The following is a 20,670-nucleotide window of genomic DNA, read 5'->3' on the forward strand; positions in this document are numbered from 1 at the left end:
TAGAGGGACTCCCTCTCTCTTATCCATTGGGCTGCCTTCCCTTTTAGGATCTCAGGCCATTGTATTGTCACTAGCTTTTTTCTGAACTTTTAAGATGTATTCTTACTATGCTCTTAATAATCTCTTAAAATCCTATAATCATCTTTGCCAAAGATCCTTCTTTAAAAAAAAACCAAACAAAAAAACCCAACTTGTTCTACCTTCTGACTCAGACTAAAAGCAGAATAGCATTTCCCTTTTACTTTTTGAGAGATGAAATTATCAACCAAGAAAATTTAGACTTATTAAATGTTCTATTTTTCCGGAATAAGATGTTCAGACATTTGGTTAGTTAGAATTATTCATCAGGCAGGACTGCACCTTGCCTCTCCTCCGTGTTTGAGATCTGCACTGGAAAACCTCCATCTCTGTTACATGGGTGCTCCCCCCCCGCCCATCAACAGTAGCTTTTTGTTCCATCCCTCCCTGATTCTCAACCCAAATCTTCCATCTTTATTCTTACAGACAGATGCCTTCTTTATGGATGTGTATATTAGGATTTCTGATTGTAGGTAACAGAAAATGAAGACAAATTTACCTTAAAGGGTAGGGGGTACTTAATGATTCATGCCACTGAAAAATTCAGGATAGATCTAGCTTTAGAAATAGCTAGGTTCAAGGTGAAGGCAGTATCATCACATGTCATTCTCTCAGGCTCTGGACTCTGCCCACCTGGGCTGGATTCCTTCTTGAACTCCATGTGGGGGTCCCTGGCAGATCTAGGATCTAGTGGCAAGATAGGTACAGTAGCCCTAGACTCACATCATCCAAGTTCAAGTCCAGCAAGAAAAAGCCAAAGTCTTGTCCAGAAGCTCTGAGATCTATTCTGATCAGACAGGCTCAGGGCCCATTTGTACCTTACATCACATGCCAGGGGATGCATGTGCTGATTGACACAGGCTTGGGATACCTGCTTCCCTTCTGAGAACCAGACCATGGGGACTGAGAGTGAGGTAGGGTAGATTCCCAAGTAACATTAGGGCTGTGGGCAGAGAAAGGAGAAGTGACTTGGTGGGATGTGGTAAAGGGGGTGCAGACAACCAATGTCCAGGACACTTCCTGCTGTATCGACTTATTTTGCCTTAAGCATCTCCTCCCAGAGTTTAGTTTCTGAAGTCAGATGGACCTGGGTTCATGTCCCAGCTCTACTGCTTTCTGACTGTGTCATTGTGCAATCTAGGTATGCTTTTTAAACCTCAGTTTAGGTTCACAGGGTTGTTGCAAAGATTAAATTAAATGGATGTTCAAAGTGCTTACTTATCATGCTTGAGACATAGTAGGCACTCCATGTCAGGTATGCTAGCTTCCATAGGGTTTGGTTTAACAATGTCATTCGCCCTTTTTTCTTTACACTCTTCCAGTCTCATCGTTAATCCCCTGGGTTACATTGATGGTGAATCTCCCGCGAGCACATTAGACTGTCTCCCTTGCTGGGGTGTGCCCATCACCTAGCAGTGTGCGTGTGGCTCCACAGCCCAGGCTCTCTGCAGCCCCGGCCCCTGGCCTGCTCCTTGCTCCTCCCCTCCAGCTCTTCCTGCATCACTCCTCTGACCCCAGAGGGAGCCGAGCACCCTCGCTGCACCTCCTCCCTCCATCCTCTTGCTTCCTACACAGGCTTCAGGTTCCCTCAATAGACACATGCTCTTGAGACCGCACCCCACACTGTGAGGGGCACCAAGCACCCCTGCCAGAGCCCTGGGTTGGATTCGTTCTTGAATCCCTGTTTCCACATTCTTCCACTTGCCGGACTTGAGAGTCTGGGTTTTGATTCTCTACAGCCTCCTTGAAATCTGTCTTCCAAGTTCCCCCCATTGAACCGCTTTTCTTTCTCTTGTCTAAGGATGTCTTGTCCTCCCGAACAAGCTAAAGCACTGAGCACGGAGGTCAGCTTGTTGTTACAGCTCACAAAACTGACAAGCAGTTCAGATAGGAGGCCTGTCGGAAGACCACTTATCTCTTTTTTTCAGTTTCCAAACCTCTCTGGTCTCTGGCATCACACAGTTCTGTCATGGGGCTGAAGGAATTTATAGTCTAGTCACCTTTGCAGTAAAATCCAATCTCCTTAGTAGGGCTTTTGATCCCTGTTTGGGTTTGGCTCCTGCAGGTGCCTTTGGCTCACGTCTTGTCTTCCCCATCCTGTCTGCCCCAGCCATGCTCAAATTATTGAATTGGGTGCATTTGTCTGTGCATTCATCCATTTAGTCTTTTATTCTACAGATACTTACTGAGGGCGTATTGTGCATTAGACACCGTTAAATATACTGAGAAGTAAAGCAGTCTTCAAGAGAGAGGCAAAGTTCCATGCATTCTTGAGTGAAGGTAGGAGAGACAGGCTGTAAATAGGCAAACAAATCAACAAGATGGTTTTCTTTTCTGATCAGTGCATGAAGTGATCATATGGAGTGATGGGGCGAGAAGGCACTAGGGGGCCAGGAGTAGCCGCTTTTGTTTGGGTGGTCAGGAGAGGCCTCTGTATGGGGAAGATGTGCAGGTGAGGCCTGATTGATACGAGAAAGTTGCATATGTAAAGCTTTGAAGAAAAGCATTCTGGGCAAAAGGAATGGCACTTACAAACACCCTGAGGCAAGAATAAGCTTGGTTAGTTCAGGAAACAGAAAGCTGGGGAGTTGTGGCTGCATTTAAGTTAGCAATGGGCGGAAAAGACTGTGACGAGCTCTGGAAGGTGGATAGAGGTCCATCTTATGAGGCCCAGGATCCCTTATTAGGACAACTTCAACACATCCTTCATTCTTAGCCTCCATGTTATTTCTTCCTTCTTTGACCTTCCGTGTGTTAAGATGCCCCTGATTGAAGCACTCTGTCGTTCCTTATGCAGAGAACTTTTATGCTGAAGTTGTGTTGACACATTGTCACCTCTGCTAGACGGTAAGTTCCTTGAAGCTGAGCATAGTGCCTGGCACATAGGAAATGCTCAGTTAATGAATGGGTGCTTAGATGTTTGGCTGGCTGGGCAGATGGGTGGTTGGATGGATGAACAGAACTTCTACTTCTAAGATGTTTGGAAAAGGACTCAGAATGTCTGAGAGCAATCCAAGCACTGTAGTGGGATTGATGTGTAGGAATCAGCCTGCTCTGAAGTGGCTCACACGTTTCTGGCTCTCTGCACTCTCTTCAGAGAACAAAATCTTTGGTCTTCCAAACCTTGATCACTTTAGTTAAAGTGTGGCAGGACAACACCTGAGGTTGGACAAGCCCCTTGGACCCTTGACAGAAGCCATTTATAGACATGTTTGCAGCCCAGGTGCAGAGCTTTGGAGTTGGACCAGATGGAATTTGAGCCCTGCTTCTGTCACTGCTTGCATGACCCAGGGCAAATTGATTAACCTCTCTGAGCTTCACTTTCATTACCTATGATGAAAGAATAATATCTCTAGCTTTGTGCGATGATAAGAAGAGGTAATATATTTAAAGTGCTTAGCTCGGGGTTTTGCAGTTGGTTAAGTGCTCAGCGATGGCTGTTGCTGCCAGAGTCCCTGTCCTTCAGGAGGGGCAAATTATTGTAAGTAATCTGGTACACGTGTGACTGCCCTCAGCCTCCCTGGGCTTCACAGTACTGACCTTGCAAGATTGTAGGGAATAGGTCTATGTCAAGGTCCTGGCACACAGTAGGACCCAGCATACAGTGACCAGGCATTGGCCACAAAAAGTGAATGACCCAGACTGTACCTGCCACAGGGAGATGGAAACTGAGTGAACTCGGCACGTGCCAGGACTCCAGACTGGCTCAGGTTGGGCTGTGACCATTGCGTGTGACGTACCCAGGTGGAAGGAAGAGGGGAGGATTCTCCAGGCAGGAATGGACAGGGTGAGGAGGCCTGGCAGCCATTACACATCTTTCCTTGCTGCTTTGTCTGGTTTGTCAGCTCCTTAACACTTCACAAGGGACTTTTCCAGTAGCCGCTTTGTGTGCTGAGGCGAGCGACAGCCTCAGCTTGGCTGTCTGGTGTTTCATGAATCCCTCAGCCTCACTCCTCCCTGGAGGAGGGCAGCCTGGAGAATTAGGGAGTGTGTGGCCAGAGATGGTAGGCCCCCTGTTGTTAATTTAGAGCAGGGCATGAACAGTAGCTGGATGTCTTCCCCTGTCCCAGGGGGACTGCCCTATTTAAGTCTGGGAAAAGAAGAAACCAGCCCCTGTCCCCATGTCTCTCCAGCCATTTCCTTCCTCAAATCTAGGAATTAATTTAAGTGAGCAGGCCTATCTTAGAACTCTCTAGAAGCTTTGTGCCTATTCCCATCAACATTTTGTACAAGTGTGTGGACTGTGTCCGGGGTGGGTTCTGGCTTTCAAGCCTACTGTCCTCCTCAGACCAAGAGTCCGTGCTGAGGACTAGGCGTCTGTTAGCACAGGCTGAGCTGGTTTTCCAGGACGAGACTCCTGCCACCTGACCTGGCTCAGACCAAACTCTCCAAGGATCAGTGGCCTGACCCTTGTTCCTGGGTTATTTGAATGTGTGGTCATTTAGGTATGGTGAGTAGGGAGAGGTCTTCCAGTGGGCTTGAGACAGAGGGGCTGCGTGTGCCAACAGGACCAAGGTCCTAACAAGCCCCTACACGCTGCCGTTCCACTTCTCGCCCCAGCCTGAGTGAGGTTTCATGCGTGTGGGGTATGTGGGTGTGTTTAACATTAAGATGAAAGTAAATATTATTCCTTATTTCCTGGTGAGATAAAGGCTTTGGAGGCAGAATAAAATAATAATCAGTGGATAATTGCTTGGTATGTTCTGTTAACTTCCAAGCTCTTGTGAAGAACAGGAATAAGGTAGAAGTGTCCTCAGTCTGAGATACATGCTCCTTCCACTGCGGGGGAAGGCAAGGATTTGCTCTAAGCAGGTACACAGCATTGCTGTGATGTGCTGAAAATGGAGGGGCCCGGTCCCTGCTAATGATAAGCTTCACCCTTTATATCAGTTAGGGTTTATGTTTGGTTGCTCAGAATAGAAGAACCCGACTTAGGATGGCGAAATCAAATTGTGTTTTAGTTTTCTTACGAACAGGAATCCAGAGTTAGTTCTGGCTGGTATGGTAGCCCCGTGATACTATCGGGGACCGAACTCTCTCTCACCTTCTACCCAGGTTTTGGCAGGTGGCTTTTGTCCTCATTTTTGTCGCCTTGCGGTCCAGCATGTCTAAATTCCAGACAGGAAGAAGGGAAGGGTTAGCTAAGCCAGCTAAGCATGCCTTCTTTTAAAGACTTTCCTGAAAGACCCATCCAGCAATTTCTGCATTATGTCTTGTTATCCAGATTTATGTTACACCATCACCCTCAGCTCCAAGGGAAGTTAGGAAGTGTGAGGTTTTTGTTAGGTTTATTGTTGCTTTGGAAAAACTAGGGCAAGGAGGAAGAGAATAGATGTTGGGAGCTGATACATTTGTGTTTGAGGGCCTGCTGTGCGCCAGACGTGGTGCTGTGCACTTCCTGAGCGTCATCTTGCATCCTCACAACCCAAGAAGATGAGGTTTGTTCCCATTTTGCAGATGTAGAATGTGAGACCAGAATGGTCAGGGACTTGCCTAAGGTCACCCAGCTTATATGGGCTAAAGCCAACTCTTGAATCCAGGTCTGACTGGCTCTAAACCTATGTCCTCTGGGTTTGTGATGCTTGAGAAGTGACTCATCTGGCCAAAATGGTCACCAAGTGTCAGGAATTCCCTGTGTTTTTGAACATCACTGATTCCAGCTTTTCACAATGACAGTAATGACCTGTACAAGAAGGGCTTGTATTGTCATAGCTGAACATCAGTGCCCTGCATGGCCACCTTCTCTGGATGAAACAGTCACTGACAGCCGAGGGGGTACTTCATTCTTTCCCACCATTGTGCTACATCGAGCATAGCAAATCTATTTTGTAACAGGTCTCTTGGTTTGAGAAGTCGTATGTTACATTGGTGGGAATGTAATGGAGACAGGAAGAGAACCAAAAAATATTTTTGTCTTAAATCCTGTGACCTAGTAAGTTAAATGTTTAAGTCAGGTAAGGTGGGGAAGTGGAGATCATTCCCTTCACCGTTCTTACCTGCTGCCTTAGCCTGAACATTTAGGGCCTAAAAGCATCTTATGAAAGTCCCAGCGGCTGTGGAAATAGAAGATGTTCATAACCCCAAGTTTTGGGGCCTAGAAAGCTGCCAGGTGGCAGGCAGACTGCCATTCTTTTACCTACCCTCTAGAGGTTTGTTTGAGAGGAAATGCTGGTGTCAATCTGAGAAAAGGATTTATCATTCTCAGCTTTATTTTTAGGATGCACTGACATGTATCGGGGTGTCTGCGCTCATATGTACACACAAAGTAAGGACTAAGATATATAGTTATAAATTAGCTCCAAGGTTGGAAGAGACAGCAAAATCCATGATTTAGGGTCAGCTTGTGAGAACAGTATTAAGTGTGGTTACTGTGAGTAAATTGGACTTTAAGGGCGTCTGGCTTTGACAGCAGCAGCTATTTTCTCCACTGCTTTCTTTTGCCCCCCAGTGCCCATCCCAGTGGGGACGTATAGGTGCTCAGTAAACATGTGGAAGCTGATTGGTAAAGAAAGAAAAATCCCCGTTACAAGTGGTTGGGCTGAGATACTGTTGAAGAAACCCTCTTTTCCCTTCAGTTCTAATATCACCCATTTAAGTGCATATTTGTTTCCCTGCGTGGCCTTTTCCGTTTATCTTTGGGGTGGGAATAACAAGAGGGTATGGTTACTTTGGTCTCACAATTGGAGCAACCAGGTTATAAAGCTTCAAAAACCTGGCCAGGGCGTGACCCAGCAGGTGGCTTCCAGTGGGAGATGGTCATGAGAGGGGAGTTCTTCGCTGTGGCCCTGAAGCTCTTTAGCCTCAGTTGCCATCCCGACCTGTCACTCCCACCCCATCCTCCTTTGCCGTTTCCAGGTCTGCGCGTGTAGGCCGAGGACATGTGTGTGGAGCACTGGCAGAGAACAGTGGCTAAGGCTCGTGGGCTCGGCAGTCTGCCTGGGGTCAAGCCCTGGTGCCTCTCTTTTCCGGCAGTATGATCTTGGGCAAATCATTTATCTTCTCTGTACCTCACTTTCCTTATCTCTGAAATCTGACTAATAATACTGTAGAGAACTGTTGTTAGGTCAGTGCTCTTTTGGGTTCCTGTTGGAGCAGTTCCCTGATGAGATAGGTAAGTGGTCATATAAAGAGGTTGCTGCCAGTTCTCTGCTTATTATCTTGGAAGAATGTAATTGTGTTGCTCATTGCACTTTGGGCTGTGCTTGTTGCCAGTGGGAGAGACCCTGGGCTCAGGAGCCTCTATTCAAACTGGCCTGCCCGAGACAGACAGGTGCAAAAATAGCAAAGAGGAAAAGCGTGAGAATGTCGCATGTACCATTTATTTGTTCAGTGGTATCTGTAGGGCTTCTGTCCTGTGCTGTCACTGCAGAGATGTTCTGGGCATACTGTGAATGGCCAGCTGGGCCTCTGGCCTGAAGGAACTCATAGTCTACCTGGGCGTTAGTTGAGTAAACACACAGTTATGATCCAGTGTGATTAGTGTGACAGTGCAGTCAGCTAAGATCTTGATCTAGACTGGGGATGTGTGTGTGTGTGTGTGGCCTCCTGGAGGAGGTGACATTTAAGCTAGATCCCAAAGGAGTAGAAGTTAGGCCAGCAGAGTAAGGGACTAGGCACAAAATGGGCTTGAGGCAGAGGGACGAGGCCATGCAAAGGCCTGGAGGTAATTAGAATATAAAGTGTGTCCTTTGGGGAGTCTTGGCTGCAGCCGTGCTGTCTGGAGCTAGTTGAATGTGCTGCTGTCATTGCAGGGACGTGGATAAAGTGGAGCGGCAGGCGGTCCCCCAGGCCAATCACGCAGAGTCCTGTCGGGAGTGTGGCCGCGTGGGACCCGGGCACACGAGGGATTGTCCGCATCGCAGCCATGAGGAGTCCTTCGGATTCGAGAGGCGGGAGCAGGAGGAAGATCGGTACCGCCCCCAGAGGGACCCACTGGAGGGCAAGCGGGACAGAAGCAAGTCCAGGTCTCCATACTCGCCAGCTGAGGAAGATGCCTTGTTCGTGGATTTACCCAGTGGCCCGAGGGGCCAGCAGGCTCAGCCCCAGCGGGTGGAGAAGAACGGTGTGCTGCCTGCCACATATGGCCCGGGAGAGCAGAACGGGACTGGCGGGTACCAGCGAGCCTTTCCTCCCAGGACCAATGCTGAAAAGCACAGTCAGAGGAAGAGCAGCCTGGCCCAGGTGGAGCAGTGGGCAAAGGCCCAGAAGGGGGACAGCAGGAGGTCAGTAAGAGACTCACGTCACTGCTACTAATGAGCATAATAACACAATGACACTAGCCATCGCTTACCCAGCATGTGCTTGTACATACTGGCCTTAAACTCTCTACCTCCGTTATCTCCATAAATCCCTGCAACACCCTTGCAAGGAAGGGTGGTGGCCCCAATTTATAGATGAAGAAACTGGGGCTTAGAGAAGTGAGGGAACCTGCCCAGGGCACATAGATTAATTACATCCAGGGCTTCCCCATTCCCTAGAGAAACCCAGGGGACAGTAACTGATCTTCTCTGCTTGGCTACTTCTCTGCATCCAGGAAACATTTGTAGCAACTAGAGTAATACAGATCCATGTTTAATTCCAGGCACGTAGAGAAGTGCTCAGGCACTGTTGACATTGGCCTTTATCATACCCATTCCTTTAAGAAGTGATTTTAATTATTTAGAGGCATGCATCTCCTGCTTTGTGCAAAGCACCATCTGTTTTTTATTATAATTTTAGATCAGTTAGGACACATTTATGAATGGGAAGAATTCAGGGTCACTCAGCTTCCCCATTGTCCCCAGAAGCCACTGTGTGTTGTCCTCACTGTGAAGACAGCACACCCCCCTCACCATCCTCAGGCTTCTAAAACAAACCGTGAACTGGAGAAGAGATAGCAAAGCCACGGTGCGTTCAGAAAGCCCCCGCGGCTGGAGGGGCGCAGTAGATGTGCCAGAGCTCAGGCCGCATTGGCCACAGACCTGACACATCTGCTCTGAGGTACCCCCCTCATTCTCCCCATTGTGTGGCCCAGGCCTTCCACCTGTGGGCTCTGGAGGAGGTAGTGCTCCAAGGGGAAGAGCCTAGGCCTCTTTTTCAGTGGGTGTGGCCTCTTTTTCTTGTGCACGTGTGGGTTGTGTAACTTCTTTAATCTGGTCCTGGAGGGCAGTTGTGAGGGATGATGGTGAAGAACTCACATGGGAAACCCCCTCAGCAATTGACACATTGTTGTGGGACAGACTAGGAGACCACTAGGTTAAAACACGGGCCACTGTGTTAAAAACAGAACAAAAAACCCATATTCTTCATTTTGCTTTTTTTCATTTAATATTGTCAGTAAATATATATGTATACAGATATTTTAATATATCTTGATTATCTTTCCATACCAGCACATACAGATATATTAATTTGAAATGGTGCAAAGTATGTCGTTGTACGGATCTCCAGTGCTCTTTATACCATTTCCCTATTGATGGACAATTAGGCTGGTTATAAACATACGCTGTTGCAAACTATGCTGCGAAGAATATCCTTCCTTGCCCAGTCATCTTCGCACACAAGTCCAAGTATACTTGAAGAACAGATTACTTGAAATGGAATGATTATGTTGAAGGATATATGTGATTTTAATTTTGATAGATATTACAAAATTGACCTCCAAAAATGCTGTTTCAGTTTCTACCCCACCAAAAATATTCCTGTTTCCCCACTCCCATATCCTCACTGAAAACTGCTATGCTAGGTTAACTGCTTGCTCTGGTGACCATATGGAAGATGGTTAAATGGAGAAAAGTCTGGAAAGAGAACATGTTCAAATATGAGGTAGTCATATTTTGGGTAGGAGGCGAGGGAGACCTAAACAAAAGCAGTTTGTGAGGAGGAGATGGATAGATGCATGGATGTTGAGATTGGGTAGGTTTAGGGCTTAGTAAAATGATTTATCCAGGACTGGAAGGTGGGGAGAGCCACAGGGGGAGTTGAGGCTAACATTCAAGTGTGACTTGATTAATGGGTCGATGTGCTGTGAAAGATGTGAGCATGGGAGAGAGAAATGAGCTTGAAGAGGAATGTGGTACCCATAGAGTGGCCAGGTGGAGGTAACCGGTATGTTATAGGGAATGTGGGTTCAGATCACAGAGAGATTTGGAAGTCATTGCCCTGGAGGTGGTAGCTGATGTCCTGGCAGTAGTTGAGATCACCCACGGTTGAATGCTTAGAGCTGTGATTCTTCATCTTGGCTGCATGGTTTGATCATTTGAGGCTTTGCCCCAGAGAATTTGATATATGTGGTCTGGGGCAAGGTCAAGGAAGGAACCAGTCTGTTTTAAAAGCCCCCCAGATGATACCAATATATGAGAGATGTCTGACATTTACTGAGGCCTGGGTCCCGTGCCAGGAAATCTGATTCTGATGGATCAGGAGTTTTCAAAACATCCCTACCCCTGGCAGTCCTAACATGCAGTTAGGGTTGAGAATTCCTAGCTTAGAGAGAACAATAGCAGAGGGCCAAATGCAGAACCCTGAGGATCCCCAGCCCAAGGGGGTGGGCAAAAGCAGAGTCTCCATATAGAAGTCTAGCAGGAGACAGAGGAGGAAAACCAGAGTGTAAGGGAGTTTCATTTGGAAGGAGTCCAGTTGGCAGCATGAGATGCTGCCTGGGGATGGTGCCTTCTGAGGGGGCTGGGCACCACCAAAGGAGTCTGGAACCTTGGGGTCTCTGCTGGTCTTATGCCCAGTAGCAGAGGGCCTTGGTTCCCCTGAGCTTGATGGGCTCAGATGGGCAGACCTTAACAGAGCTAGAATTTTGAAGTGAAGTCAGGAGGCAGGGTAATGGGAGGGGGAGGTGGAGGTGGAAGGGAACCAGAAAGATGGCATGGCCAGTGAGAAACCCTTTGTGGCAGGGGCGCAGAAAGGGCTCTCAAAAGCTGTGAAACTGATAGGCAGTTGTAAGTTGTGGTTGGGAAGTGTCTCTACATAACTCTCTGGCAGCCCACAGCCCTACGTTACTCTGCTACACATAACTGGGGCTGGGGGCAAATTGGGGAGCTGAAGGATGAGAGGTCAAGTACAAGGAGATAAAGGTGGTTGGGGAAGGCATTGGACTGTCCCTAGGATGTGAGATGGGAGTTTGAGCCTTTCTTATCTAAGGGACAGGGTGACATTAGGTCTCTAGATGAAAACAGTTCATTGGCCTTGAGCACTCAGTGAGAGGAATTTCAGTCCAGTGGTAGAAGCTGTTCTCAGTGGGCTGAAAAGTAAAAGGGATTGAAGATGACCCTTTGGAGAAGAAAGCTGTCAGTCTGTGAGGAAGCAGAGTGCTCAGTCTCCGATCATTCACTTGTATCTGGGAAGGACTGCATGTTGCATCCCAGAGTTATCTTTTTTTTTTTTTTTTTCCTTAAAGATGAGTTTGTAATCTCTTACAGTCAAGTTTTAAGTATATCTGGCTGGTTAACAAAGGAACCTCCTCTGTGAAATTACAGCGGAGGGATATCCCTGCCCTGTGGGACTGAGACAGTACTGATCTCATTAGATGGAGCATGGTACACACTGGAAGGAGGGTTATGTGAACTGTAATATGATCTCATATTTGCGGCTCTAGACCACACAGGGCATTGTTTCTAACTATTCTTTTAGTACTTGGAGATGTATATATTTTACTTTATTAAACTCCTTTATAATGATGGTTTGGGAGGACAGACTGATATACACTTAGAATCTTACCACATTCTATGAGATTGTTTTGAAATTCTAGCCTTCTAATTTTTTCCTGGTGTTTAATGTAATGCATACTTGTGAAGTAAAATGGCAGGGGTAGGGGCAGAGTCAGGGATGCAAACATTACCATGAGGAACAGAGTAGAATGTGAAATTCCTGCACAATTGATATGGAAGTTTGGGTGTGGACTATCTACTGCATAAGTAATTGGTTATAAAAATTGATTTCACATTTCAATATGACCATTTTATAGTGGCTGTATCAAAATATCCTGTTTGGTGCCTTTTGGAACAGGGAGGCCCCATGGCACAGAGCAGGGTATGAGGGCAGGAGACCCCAAGCCTTCTTTTTAGATAAGGCTGGGTTGGGGGCCAGCCAGTGGATCTGCTCTCAGGGACACAGCAGCTCCTGCATGCTCCCAAGGGGACCTTTACCTCATTTTACAACCCTACCACCTGTGTCCCTCCCTCCACCGTCAGCTAGTTACCATGGTTTGGTCTCTGGCACCAGGGCTCACTGTTGCACTGGGGTCTTTAGGGTCACCCCCAGATGGCTAGCACTGGGGGGATGGCAGGCAGTGCATAAGTGGAGGGCGCAGGCTAGAGGATGAGCTGAGGGCTTTGTGGCACTGCCCCACTGGGGGCTCGTACTGTCTGGGCATGACTGGCAAAACGAGGAGTGGGCCACAGCGCCAGACTGCGGGCGGTATGGTGGGAGCGTGGCTAAGACGTGCTGTGCGTGGTTGGCATTTTGCTTCAGGCAGAGTGAACAGTGGATGGTAAAGTCATGATCTCCGTTGGGGGAGCCCCCAGCCTGGTTTCTGCCGCTGCCAGCACTGCTGTTTGAGGAGTCAGGCACGGCCCCTTCCTCAGAGACATATTTCTCTCTGTCTTTGGGAAATCAATAGCAAACCCTGCCACCTGGTGGCAAGCAGACAAGCCAGGAAAGTCTGGGCTGAAGAGATCTTAAAATTACCTCCTGTAATTGTAAAGATAAAGATAAAAAGGGAGAAGAAAGCTAGCATTTTTGAATGACAGCCACTTCTAATCTTGACAACAATCTATTAAATGGTTCTTCACACCCCCATTTTACAGTAAGGAGAGGGAGGACATAAAAGACACTAACCTGAGGTCCTATAGGTAGGAAGTGATGAGATGAGTTTAAAAACAACTAGAGCAGCATTTCTCAAACATCAGCCACTGGAGGCCACGTTAAAACACAGGTGGGAGGGTAGAGCTCATGCTTAGCGTGCGCGAGGTCCTGGGTTCAATCCCCGGTACCTTCGTTAAATTTAAAAAAAAAAAAAAATGAAGAGAATAGCTAAAAACACGGGTGGCTGGGCCCCCACCCCCAGGGTTTCTGGTTTCGAGTGGGGGCCCGATAACCTGCATGTCAAATAAGTTCCCAGATGGTGCTGATGCTGCCGGACTACACTTTGAGTAGCGCTGGCTTAGAATAAGGTCTGGCACATGGTAAGCACTATGTGAAGGTTTGTGAGATGAAATTGATAGATGAAGGTGGAGTCAGGATTCCAACCCAGGCCTGACTCCAAAACCTGTCTTTTTACATCATGCTGCCTCTCAAGGCTTAATAAGGCTTAATAAGACTCTCTCCTTGGCTCCTTGCTGAATTTTTATTTCAGAAAATAAAATGGCTGGTTCATAGTAGTTTTCCTGATCCTGTCCAGCTTTTGCGAGCCGGAGTATTTGCTGAAGGGCTGGTTGTGCGTCAGGACTTTCTCAGACTGTGGACAATAGCACAGAATGTGAGACACAGTTCCTGCTTGGTTGGATAAGAGACATCTTGCAAATAGGAGAAGGTTACGTCAACACAGTACCTTGGAAAAGCTACAGACTGTACAGTAACCAGGTCAGAGCAGAGCAGGAAGCCCGAGGGCATGGCATTGCCTCCGTGGAACAGGCGTGGGCCAGTGTCCTGGGGAATGAGTGAGATTTGGTGATATGGCAAGGGGGGCTCATACAGGGAGGGGAAGGAGGAACAGTATTATGAGAATAAGGAGAAGGCAGGAGGGAGCACCCACTGGTAAAGGTACTTTCTGCGAGTCAGGCGTGGAGCCTGTGTTCTCTTGTCTCATTTATTCTTCAGGACGGCCCTATGAGGCAGGTGTTTCTGTCTTCATGTTACAGTTAAGGAGTCTGAGGCTCAGAGCAGTCAGGTAAGCTGCCTAGGGTCACACAGCCGGTGGACTCAACCCTAGTTCAGACTACCTCTGCTTTTTCCACTGCAAAAAGTTTCCTTTGCCCAGGTGTGTAGGAGGCCAGGCAAGATTAGGGCCCAGCAGGTGCAGGGGTGCACCTGGGAGGGGATGCCTCCATAAGTGTTTGACCCTCAACGCCCAACTTGCCCCAGTCTGATCCTGGCCCCAGTAGGAGGGGCAGTGAGGAAACAGCAGGAAGGCAAGGTGGGTTGAAGTCAGGTGCTAGAGGGCTATAAGTACCAGGCAGAGGGGTTTAGATTGAACTTCATAAGCAGCAGGGAGGAGGTAATATCCGTTTATTTTATTTTATTTTTTTTTTTAATGGAGGTACTGGGGATTGAACCCAGGACCTAGTGCATGCTAAGCACACACTCTACTGCTGAGCTGTACCCTCCCCTCCCACAGCAGGAAGCCACTGAAGTTTTTGGAGCGCAGGAGTGACTGGATCTAAGCAGCTGACTGTGTACGGCATGGAAACTTAGGAAAGTCTCAGAGTTATCTGGGGGAGGGAATTAATTAGTATCTGGACTAGAGTAAAAGGGAAAGAAAAGAACTAATGCCAGCCACTTCCTTTAAGAACCTTCAGAACTTGGCGCTAGGGAAAGTCTTGGTGACTGGGAGGAGGCATTTCCTAGAAATATGCACACCTATTGGAAGAGCTGACTGACAACAAAAGAGGGCAGGTTTAATCACACCGCACTTGAAGTGATGGGTATAGTACAGCCAGGTCAGCCCAGTAGGGGGGTTGACACTCCAAGGTTGATAGAGAAAATGATTCTGGACTCTGCTGCGAAGGGAAGAAATGACTGAAGTCCTGGGTGTCTCCTTTGATTGTTTCTGTGGGGGTCTTTCTGGCTTTTCTCACATGCCTGGCTTTGTGGTTTTACTTGGCTGTGTTTCCAGAAGCCTAGCAGACCCCTTGCTGGTCCTCTTACCTGTCCTCTCCTTTCTCCTCAGCCTGCCCTTGGACCAGACCCTTCCTCGCCAGGGTCCCAGCCAGCCCCTGTCCTTCCCAGAAAACTACCAGACTCTTCCCAAGAGCACCCGACACCCCTCAGGGAGCTCTTCGCCCCCTCCTCGAAATCTGCCGAGTGACTATAAGTACGCGCAGGACAGAGCCAGCCACCTGAAGATGTCGAGCGAGGAGCGCCGGGCACACCGCGATGGCACCGTGTGGCAGCTCTACGAGTGGCAGCAGCGCCAGCAGTTCCGCCACGGCAGCCCCACGGCACCCATCGGTGCCGGCTCCCCGGAGTTCACTGACCAGGGCCGCAGCAGGAGCATGTTAGAGGTGCCCCGCTCCATCTCTGTGCCTCCATCTCCCTCGGACATCCCTCCCCCGGGACCCCCGAGGGTCTTCCCACCCCGGCGGCCACACACGCCAGCAGAGAGGGTCACTGTGAAGCCACCGGACCAGAGGAGGAGTGTGGACATCTCGCTGGGGGGTTCTCCCAGGAAGGCATGGGGCCACACCACCAAGGTGAGACTCCGGAGGCCCAGCATTAGGGTGCTGGGAGCCTTACATGGTTTGAACACAAATTTGAGCAGTTTGGTATTATGATAGGTAGCATTTACACAGAACGTATAGGTGCTGAGTGCAGCACTAAAGGCTTTGCTTTAATTCTTACAACACCCCTATGAGGTAGGCGCTCATATTACAGGCTCCTCACTCCCCACTACCTAAAAGTAAAGTGTTCCTGTGAAACCTTTCATAAGCCAAAATGGTGTGAAGTGAACAGGCAAGTACCTTTTTCTGTAAAAGTGAAAATCCTCTTTGGATTTCTTTCGGTTATCAAGAAGAGGTAGTAAGGTGGTCTTCTGTAAAAGCAAAGTGGCATAAAGCAAACTTTTGTGAAACAGGGGGATACCTGTATGCCTGTTTCACAGATGAGAACTCTGAGGCATGAAGAAATGAAGTTACTTGCACAGGGTCACACAACTAGAAGTCTGCTTCCTCGCAGCTTGAAAGGCAGGAAAAGATGTCTGTGTTCAGCTAGTTCAATTATTTATACTAACTTGACTTAAGTTTTAACTCTCTGAGGGGCTCTCACAGTTTGTTGTTGTTATAACCCGGTGAGAAAGACATGGATCCCCGTTTGACAGAAGAAGAGTCTAAGGCTCAGAGAGGTGCAGTGCCATGTGCTCGGCTGCCCTGGCAGTGAGTGGCAGAGGTTCTGGCCCCAGCCCCGTCTCCTTGCCCTGTCTCACGTGACTTCTTGTCTCCTCACTGCAGAACTCCTCTCACATGGACCGACGCTCCATGCCCTCCATGGGTTACATGACCCACACTGTCAGCGCTCCCAGTTTACATGGAAAATCGGTAAGCGGTGCCTCCTCTCCGCCTTCTGGTGAATGATCTGATATAGCCTGCGAAAGGCTAATCCCATCAGAGTTCTCCCCTGACCCTGTCAGGTGCAATCCAAAGGGCAGCTATCAACCCCATTTTAGAGATGAGGAAACTAAGGCTCAGAGAAGTCAAATGATTTGCTCAGGCTCAGCCCACTGGCACTGGGTCTTCCCAAGGTCAGCAGAATTGCTTGGGGGAAGTGGAGGAGAATGTGGTGTTTCTTCTCTTTCGGGCAGCATTTAGTCTGCAGCATTTTCCAGCCACCTGTTTTCTTCTCCCATTAGCTCTTGTCCTTTCTTCCCGGTCTTTGCTTTGATTAGTTCACTGTCTTCAGAGCTTGAGTCTGGGTGAGGTTGCATTGCTGGTGGCTGTTTCCTGAGAAAACTACTTCCTGCCGCCGCTTTTTCTGCCAGTCACTTTTTTTGTCCTAATGAGAGAATTAACGCAGTAATTACTTCAGGGTGTCACATCAGTGCTGTCCCGGCACCGGGGTGAAGAGTAGTTATAGCGTCGTGCTCTTGCGGTGGCTAATTTCCTCGTGATGTGTCTACACGCCTGCAGCTGGAGGAGCTCTCACTGCTTCTCACCCGGTTACGGCGGCACCAGGCCAAGCTGGCCAGTGTGCGAAATTTCGCCATCGGCCAGTTGCTGCAGCACCAGCTGACCTTCCCCACCTGCCAGGTCAGCTCTGGTGGGCTCTCTCAGGGCCGGGGTCCACCCCGGGGGCAAGGGAGTGACATGCTGGCCCGTGCTCCCTCGTGCCCGTGCTCTAGTCTGTCCTGCTGTCTGGCTCTCTCCCTTGTCCCCCGCCTGTTTGCTTCTGGATGTTGCTGCCAGCCACTGCAGCCGTGCTGGGGCCCAAGCCCCTGGTGCTGGGGAGGAGGCTGCATGTGGTGTGAGGAACCTGAACTGTGGCTTCTGTGGCTGTGAGTAGTGACTGCCAGGCTGGTGTGTGGTCATGTCCAAAGGGCTGTGCTGACTGTCATCCTTGTTGCCACCTTGAGCGCTCTTTGGGATGCTGCGAGGTGTGCATCAGCCTGGAGGGAGAAGGCTGTCTCATCCAGACAGTGCCCTGCTGGTTGACAGAGCGTCCTCACATCCCTCAACCTGGTGAACTTCACTGTAACCTGGGACAGGTTAGGTAAGGGGGCGGGTAACAAAGTGACTTGTCCAGGATCCCTCAGCTAGTGGCATGCAGGCTAGAGCCAAAATCCACGCCCTGTCTGGCACAGTGTTCTGAACTGTTTCCAAGGCATGACGGGTTGTAGGCGTGCGCCTCAAAGAGCGGCCAGGCGGTTGTTCTCGCCGGGCATCCTGAGCGGCTTAGAGAAGATGCTGGTCCACATGAGGCTGAGCCCTTTAGGCTGCACAGAAGTAGGCAGAGGGCAGATGAGGCGAATGATGAGACTGTCACCTTCCTTACCTGTCCTGTTTTAGTGGGGCCTGGGGGACTCAGGAAATGTATTTGGAAAAACGAATGTAAGGGAGCATGTGCAGAAATCTTACATTGTTAATTCCAGTGATATTTTAATAACATTCCTCTGCTCTGTCCCTCTTACTGCTGTCAGACTGGGCTGATTGAGGAAGTAAGGATGGGTAAGGGGACAGTTTAGGGGCAGAAATAAGATCGTGCAAGTCACTGGTGTCCCCGGCAGTGGTCCTTCAGGTTTTCTCATGCCTAAAAGCACTGCCTGAGCATTTCACATTATTTACTTTTGTGTCTGTTTTACATCAGAGCTGTAAACTTGGACCACCTTCCTAGCCCTGGCTTGCTTTGGCTTGCTGGGAAGTCTCTTAGTCGTCTGAGAAAGTCATGCCTACACTATTTTTCTTAAGCTTTTATAGGCCCTCTGCTCACAGTTAGCTTCTGTGATCTGTTACATGGGAAGCACAAGTTTTAGGAAATCAAAGAATCTTTTCCTTGTTCTCAGTGTTTCTGGTAGTCATACTGAAGAACCCAGCGGGCTGTCAGAGACGACGCAGGCAGGTAGGTCTGCCTGCGCCTTCCTTATCTAGCTCATGACACAGCCGCGTTGGCTCCATGCTGAGCAAAGGCAGCCAAAACTTCCAGGGAACTTGTAGCGGCTACTGGTGCTTATCTTTCTGGAACACAAGGTCATAGGGGGACCTCTCTGGGTCACCTAGGTCATCTCCCTGCCTCTTGCAGGCATCCATCCACACCAATCAGGGGGTCATTTTGCTTCATGCATGTGAAGTGGCCAGTGCAGAGGTTTGATGACAAGAACTGTAGCATTGGTGAGCGCTGAGGCTCTTCCAGGTAGACCTGTCTAGCTCTGTCCCTGCTTTCTCTCTCCTCCCCATCAAATTGCCCCCATCCAATGAGGGGACAAACTGGCTTTCCCCACATGGTGGACCCGCAGGACCCACCATGCTGAAAGGGCTCTGAGCTGCACCGAGACATTTGCGCTTCCTCTGTGGCCCGGATGTGTTGTCTGCTGTGGTCTCTTGCCCCCGAAGCTGCACGGTGTGAATGATTTACACATGAAGCCCTGAGTTACGGACCCCTTGGTGTTTATAACTGTCTTTTTCTGTCTGTGCTTCACTTAAAGGCTGACGATACCTACCTCCAGCTGAAGAAAGACCTGGAGTACCTGGACCTAAAGGTGAGTGGCTGCAGGGGTCTTGATTTCCCTTGCTTTTTGGATGCTTAGATTCCTGACGGTGTCAGCCTCGTTGGAGCCCAGCCCAAAGCCATAGGCTGTGCAGGTCTCGTCAAATAAGGGTTCCAAATGAAGACATCTTCTGTCATCAGAAGGGAGTTTTTTGTTTTTGAGTTTTTTATTTTTCTATGTTGCTGTGGCTTTTGAAAAGTTCACTTTTTAAGTTGAATGTAGTTGACATATAACATTGTATTAGTTCTGGGTGGACAACATGATGATTTGATGTTTGTATAGATTGGGAAATGATCACAAGTCTAGTTAACATCCATCACCATTCTTGGTTACAATATTTTTTTTCTTGTGATGACAACTCTTAAGATTTACTGTCTTAGAGGCTTCAAATATGTAATACAATATTATTAGCTATAGTCACCATGCTGTACATTACATCCCCATGACTTAACTTATTTTATAACTAGAAGTTTGTACCTTTCAGGAGAGTTTTATTTCTTACAGTCTCAGACTCTGGGCTCTTCCCAGTTTCTTGTGAATTCTGCTGTAAGGGCTCTGGCTTACAGAATGTGGGCATGAGGGCTTGATCTCTTCTTGTCCTTGGTCAGAACCTCAAGTTCCCTCCAAATAGTAACCAGTGGCTTCTTCAGAGCCTCCAGTGGGGTGGGGATGGGTTTGGTTTACGGGGTGTCACTGATGTGTGTTTTCAGGCACAAGCAGTTTGGTGGATTGTTCAGTTTTGTTGCTGGGAGAGCAAGTTCCACATGGACTTATGTGGCTCTGAGGGGCGCAATTGTCTCCCATCTGCATTTAGGAGATGAACACCCTCCCTGTAGATGACAAAGCTTCAGGCTCTAAGTCAGCCTCCATAGCACAGAGAAAGCCCAGGAAAGCTGCTGTGGAAGCTAGAGACGTTCTGCTTGGAAGAGAGCTGCTGCTGTTTTTTTCCCCACAGCTCTCTGAAAGCTCCCACTGTGAAGAGCTCTTCTTATATCTGAGCCATGACATAGACTGAAGGAATGTGACCTTTAATTAACTACGGGTGTAAGAGGGCGGGCGAGGTGCCCCGTGGAAGGACACCCAGGTGACTGCCATGGGGGCATGCCTCTCCCAGCCCCCAGTGTACCTGGCTTGAGATGTTTTTAACCCAGGGATCGGCACCCAGCCTTGTAAAAGCAGGGGTATGAACACTAGGCCCCAAGGTAGCAGATGGGGGGCCTCCTGACTCTGAGGCAAGATCGGGGCCTTTGGTTAGGAATCGCTCAGTTGACTTATATTATCTGTTAATAAGCTGAGCACTCCCGGTATACCCACCTCTGGAGAAGCCTAAGGGAGATGCAAGAGAAAAATTGAGGCTCTCTGGACTCGAGAAACTTCCAAACGATCTAGGCTGGGGAAAGAAAATATCCCCAAATAACACCGATTTATTTGCAGTGAGTATACAAAGATCTGTCTGGCTCAGAGCTGAGAGGGTGAGGATCACTGTGGGCTGTGATACTGGGAAGGCTTCTGGAGGAGATGGCACGTGTCTGGAGCCTTAAAGAACCAGAGGGTTTGGGTTGGTTGAGATTAAAGGGAAGGGAACAGTGGGAGCCAAGGAGAGCGAGGGTGAGGGTGGTATGTCTGGGGCAGGGGGAAGTGGAGGCAGGTAGTCCAGGCTCCTGCTTCTGTCCTGGGCTTTAGGAAGGAAGGTG

The 20,670-nt window shown here is 48.7% G+C and overlaps 1 protein-coding gene across 7 annotated transcripts in view; it reads left to right on the forward strand.

The window, feature by feature from the left end:
- Positions 1 to 20,670, forward strand: part of PLEKHA7 (pleckstrin homology domain containing A7) — a 207,935-nt gene that overhangs the window by 154,947 nt on the left and 32,318 nt on the right. For 5 of the 7 annotated variants that reach the window (XM_064492545.1, XM_064492540.1, XM_064492542.1 and 2 more), the window contains 5 exons: positions 7,830 to 8,300; positions 14,954 to 15,476; positions 16,230 to 16,316; positions 16,905 to 17,024; positions 18,914 to 18,967. In XM_064492545.1, the coding sequence (XP_064348615.1) occupies positions 7,830 to 8,300; positions 14,954 to 15,476; positions 16,230 to 16,316; positions 16,905 to 17,024; positions 18,914 to 18,967 (1,255 nt within the window). The remainder of the gene's footprint in view (positions 1 to 7,829; positions 8,301 to 14,953; positions 15,477 to 16,229; positions 16,317 to 16,904; positions 17,025 to 18,913; positions 18,968 to 20,670) is intronic. The other 2 variants (XM_064492544.1, XM_064492546.1) reach the window with 1 other exon arrangement.

This window comes from Camelus dromedarius, chromosome 12 (assembly GCF_036321535.1).
Source record: "Camelus dromedarius isolate mCamDro1 chromosome 12, mCamDro1.pat, whole genome shotgun sequence".
Lineage (NCBI taxonomy): Eukaryota > Metazoa > Chordata > Mammalia > Artiodactyla > Camelidae > Camelus > Camelus dromedarius.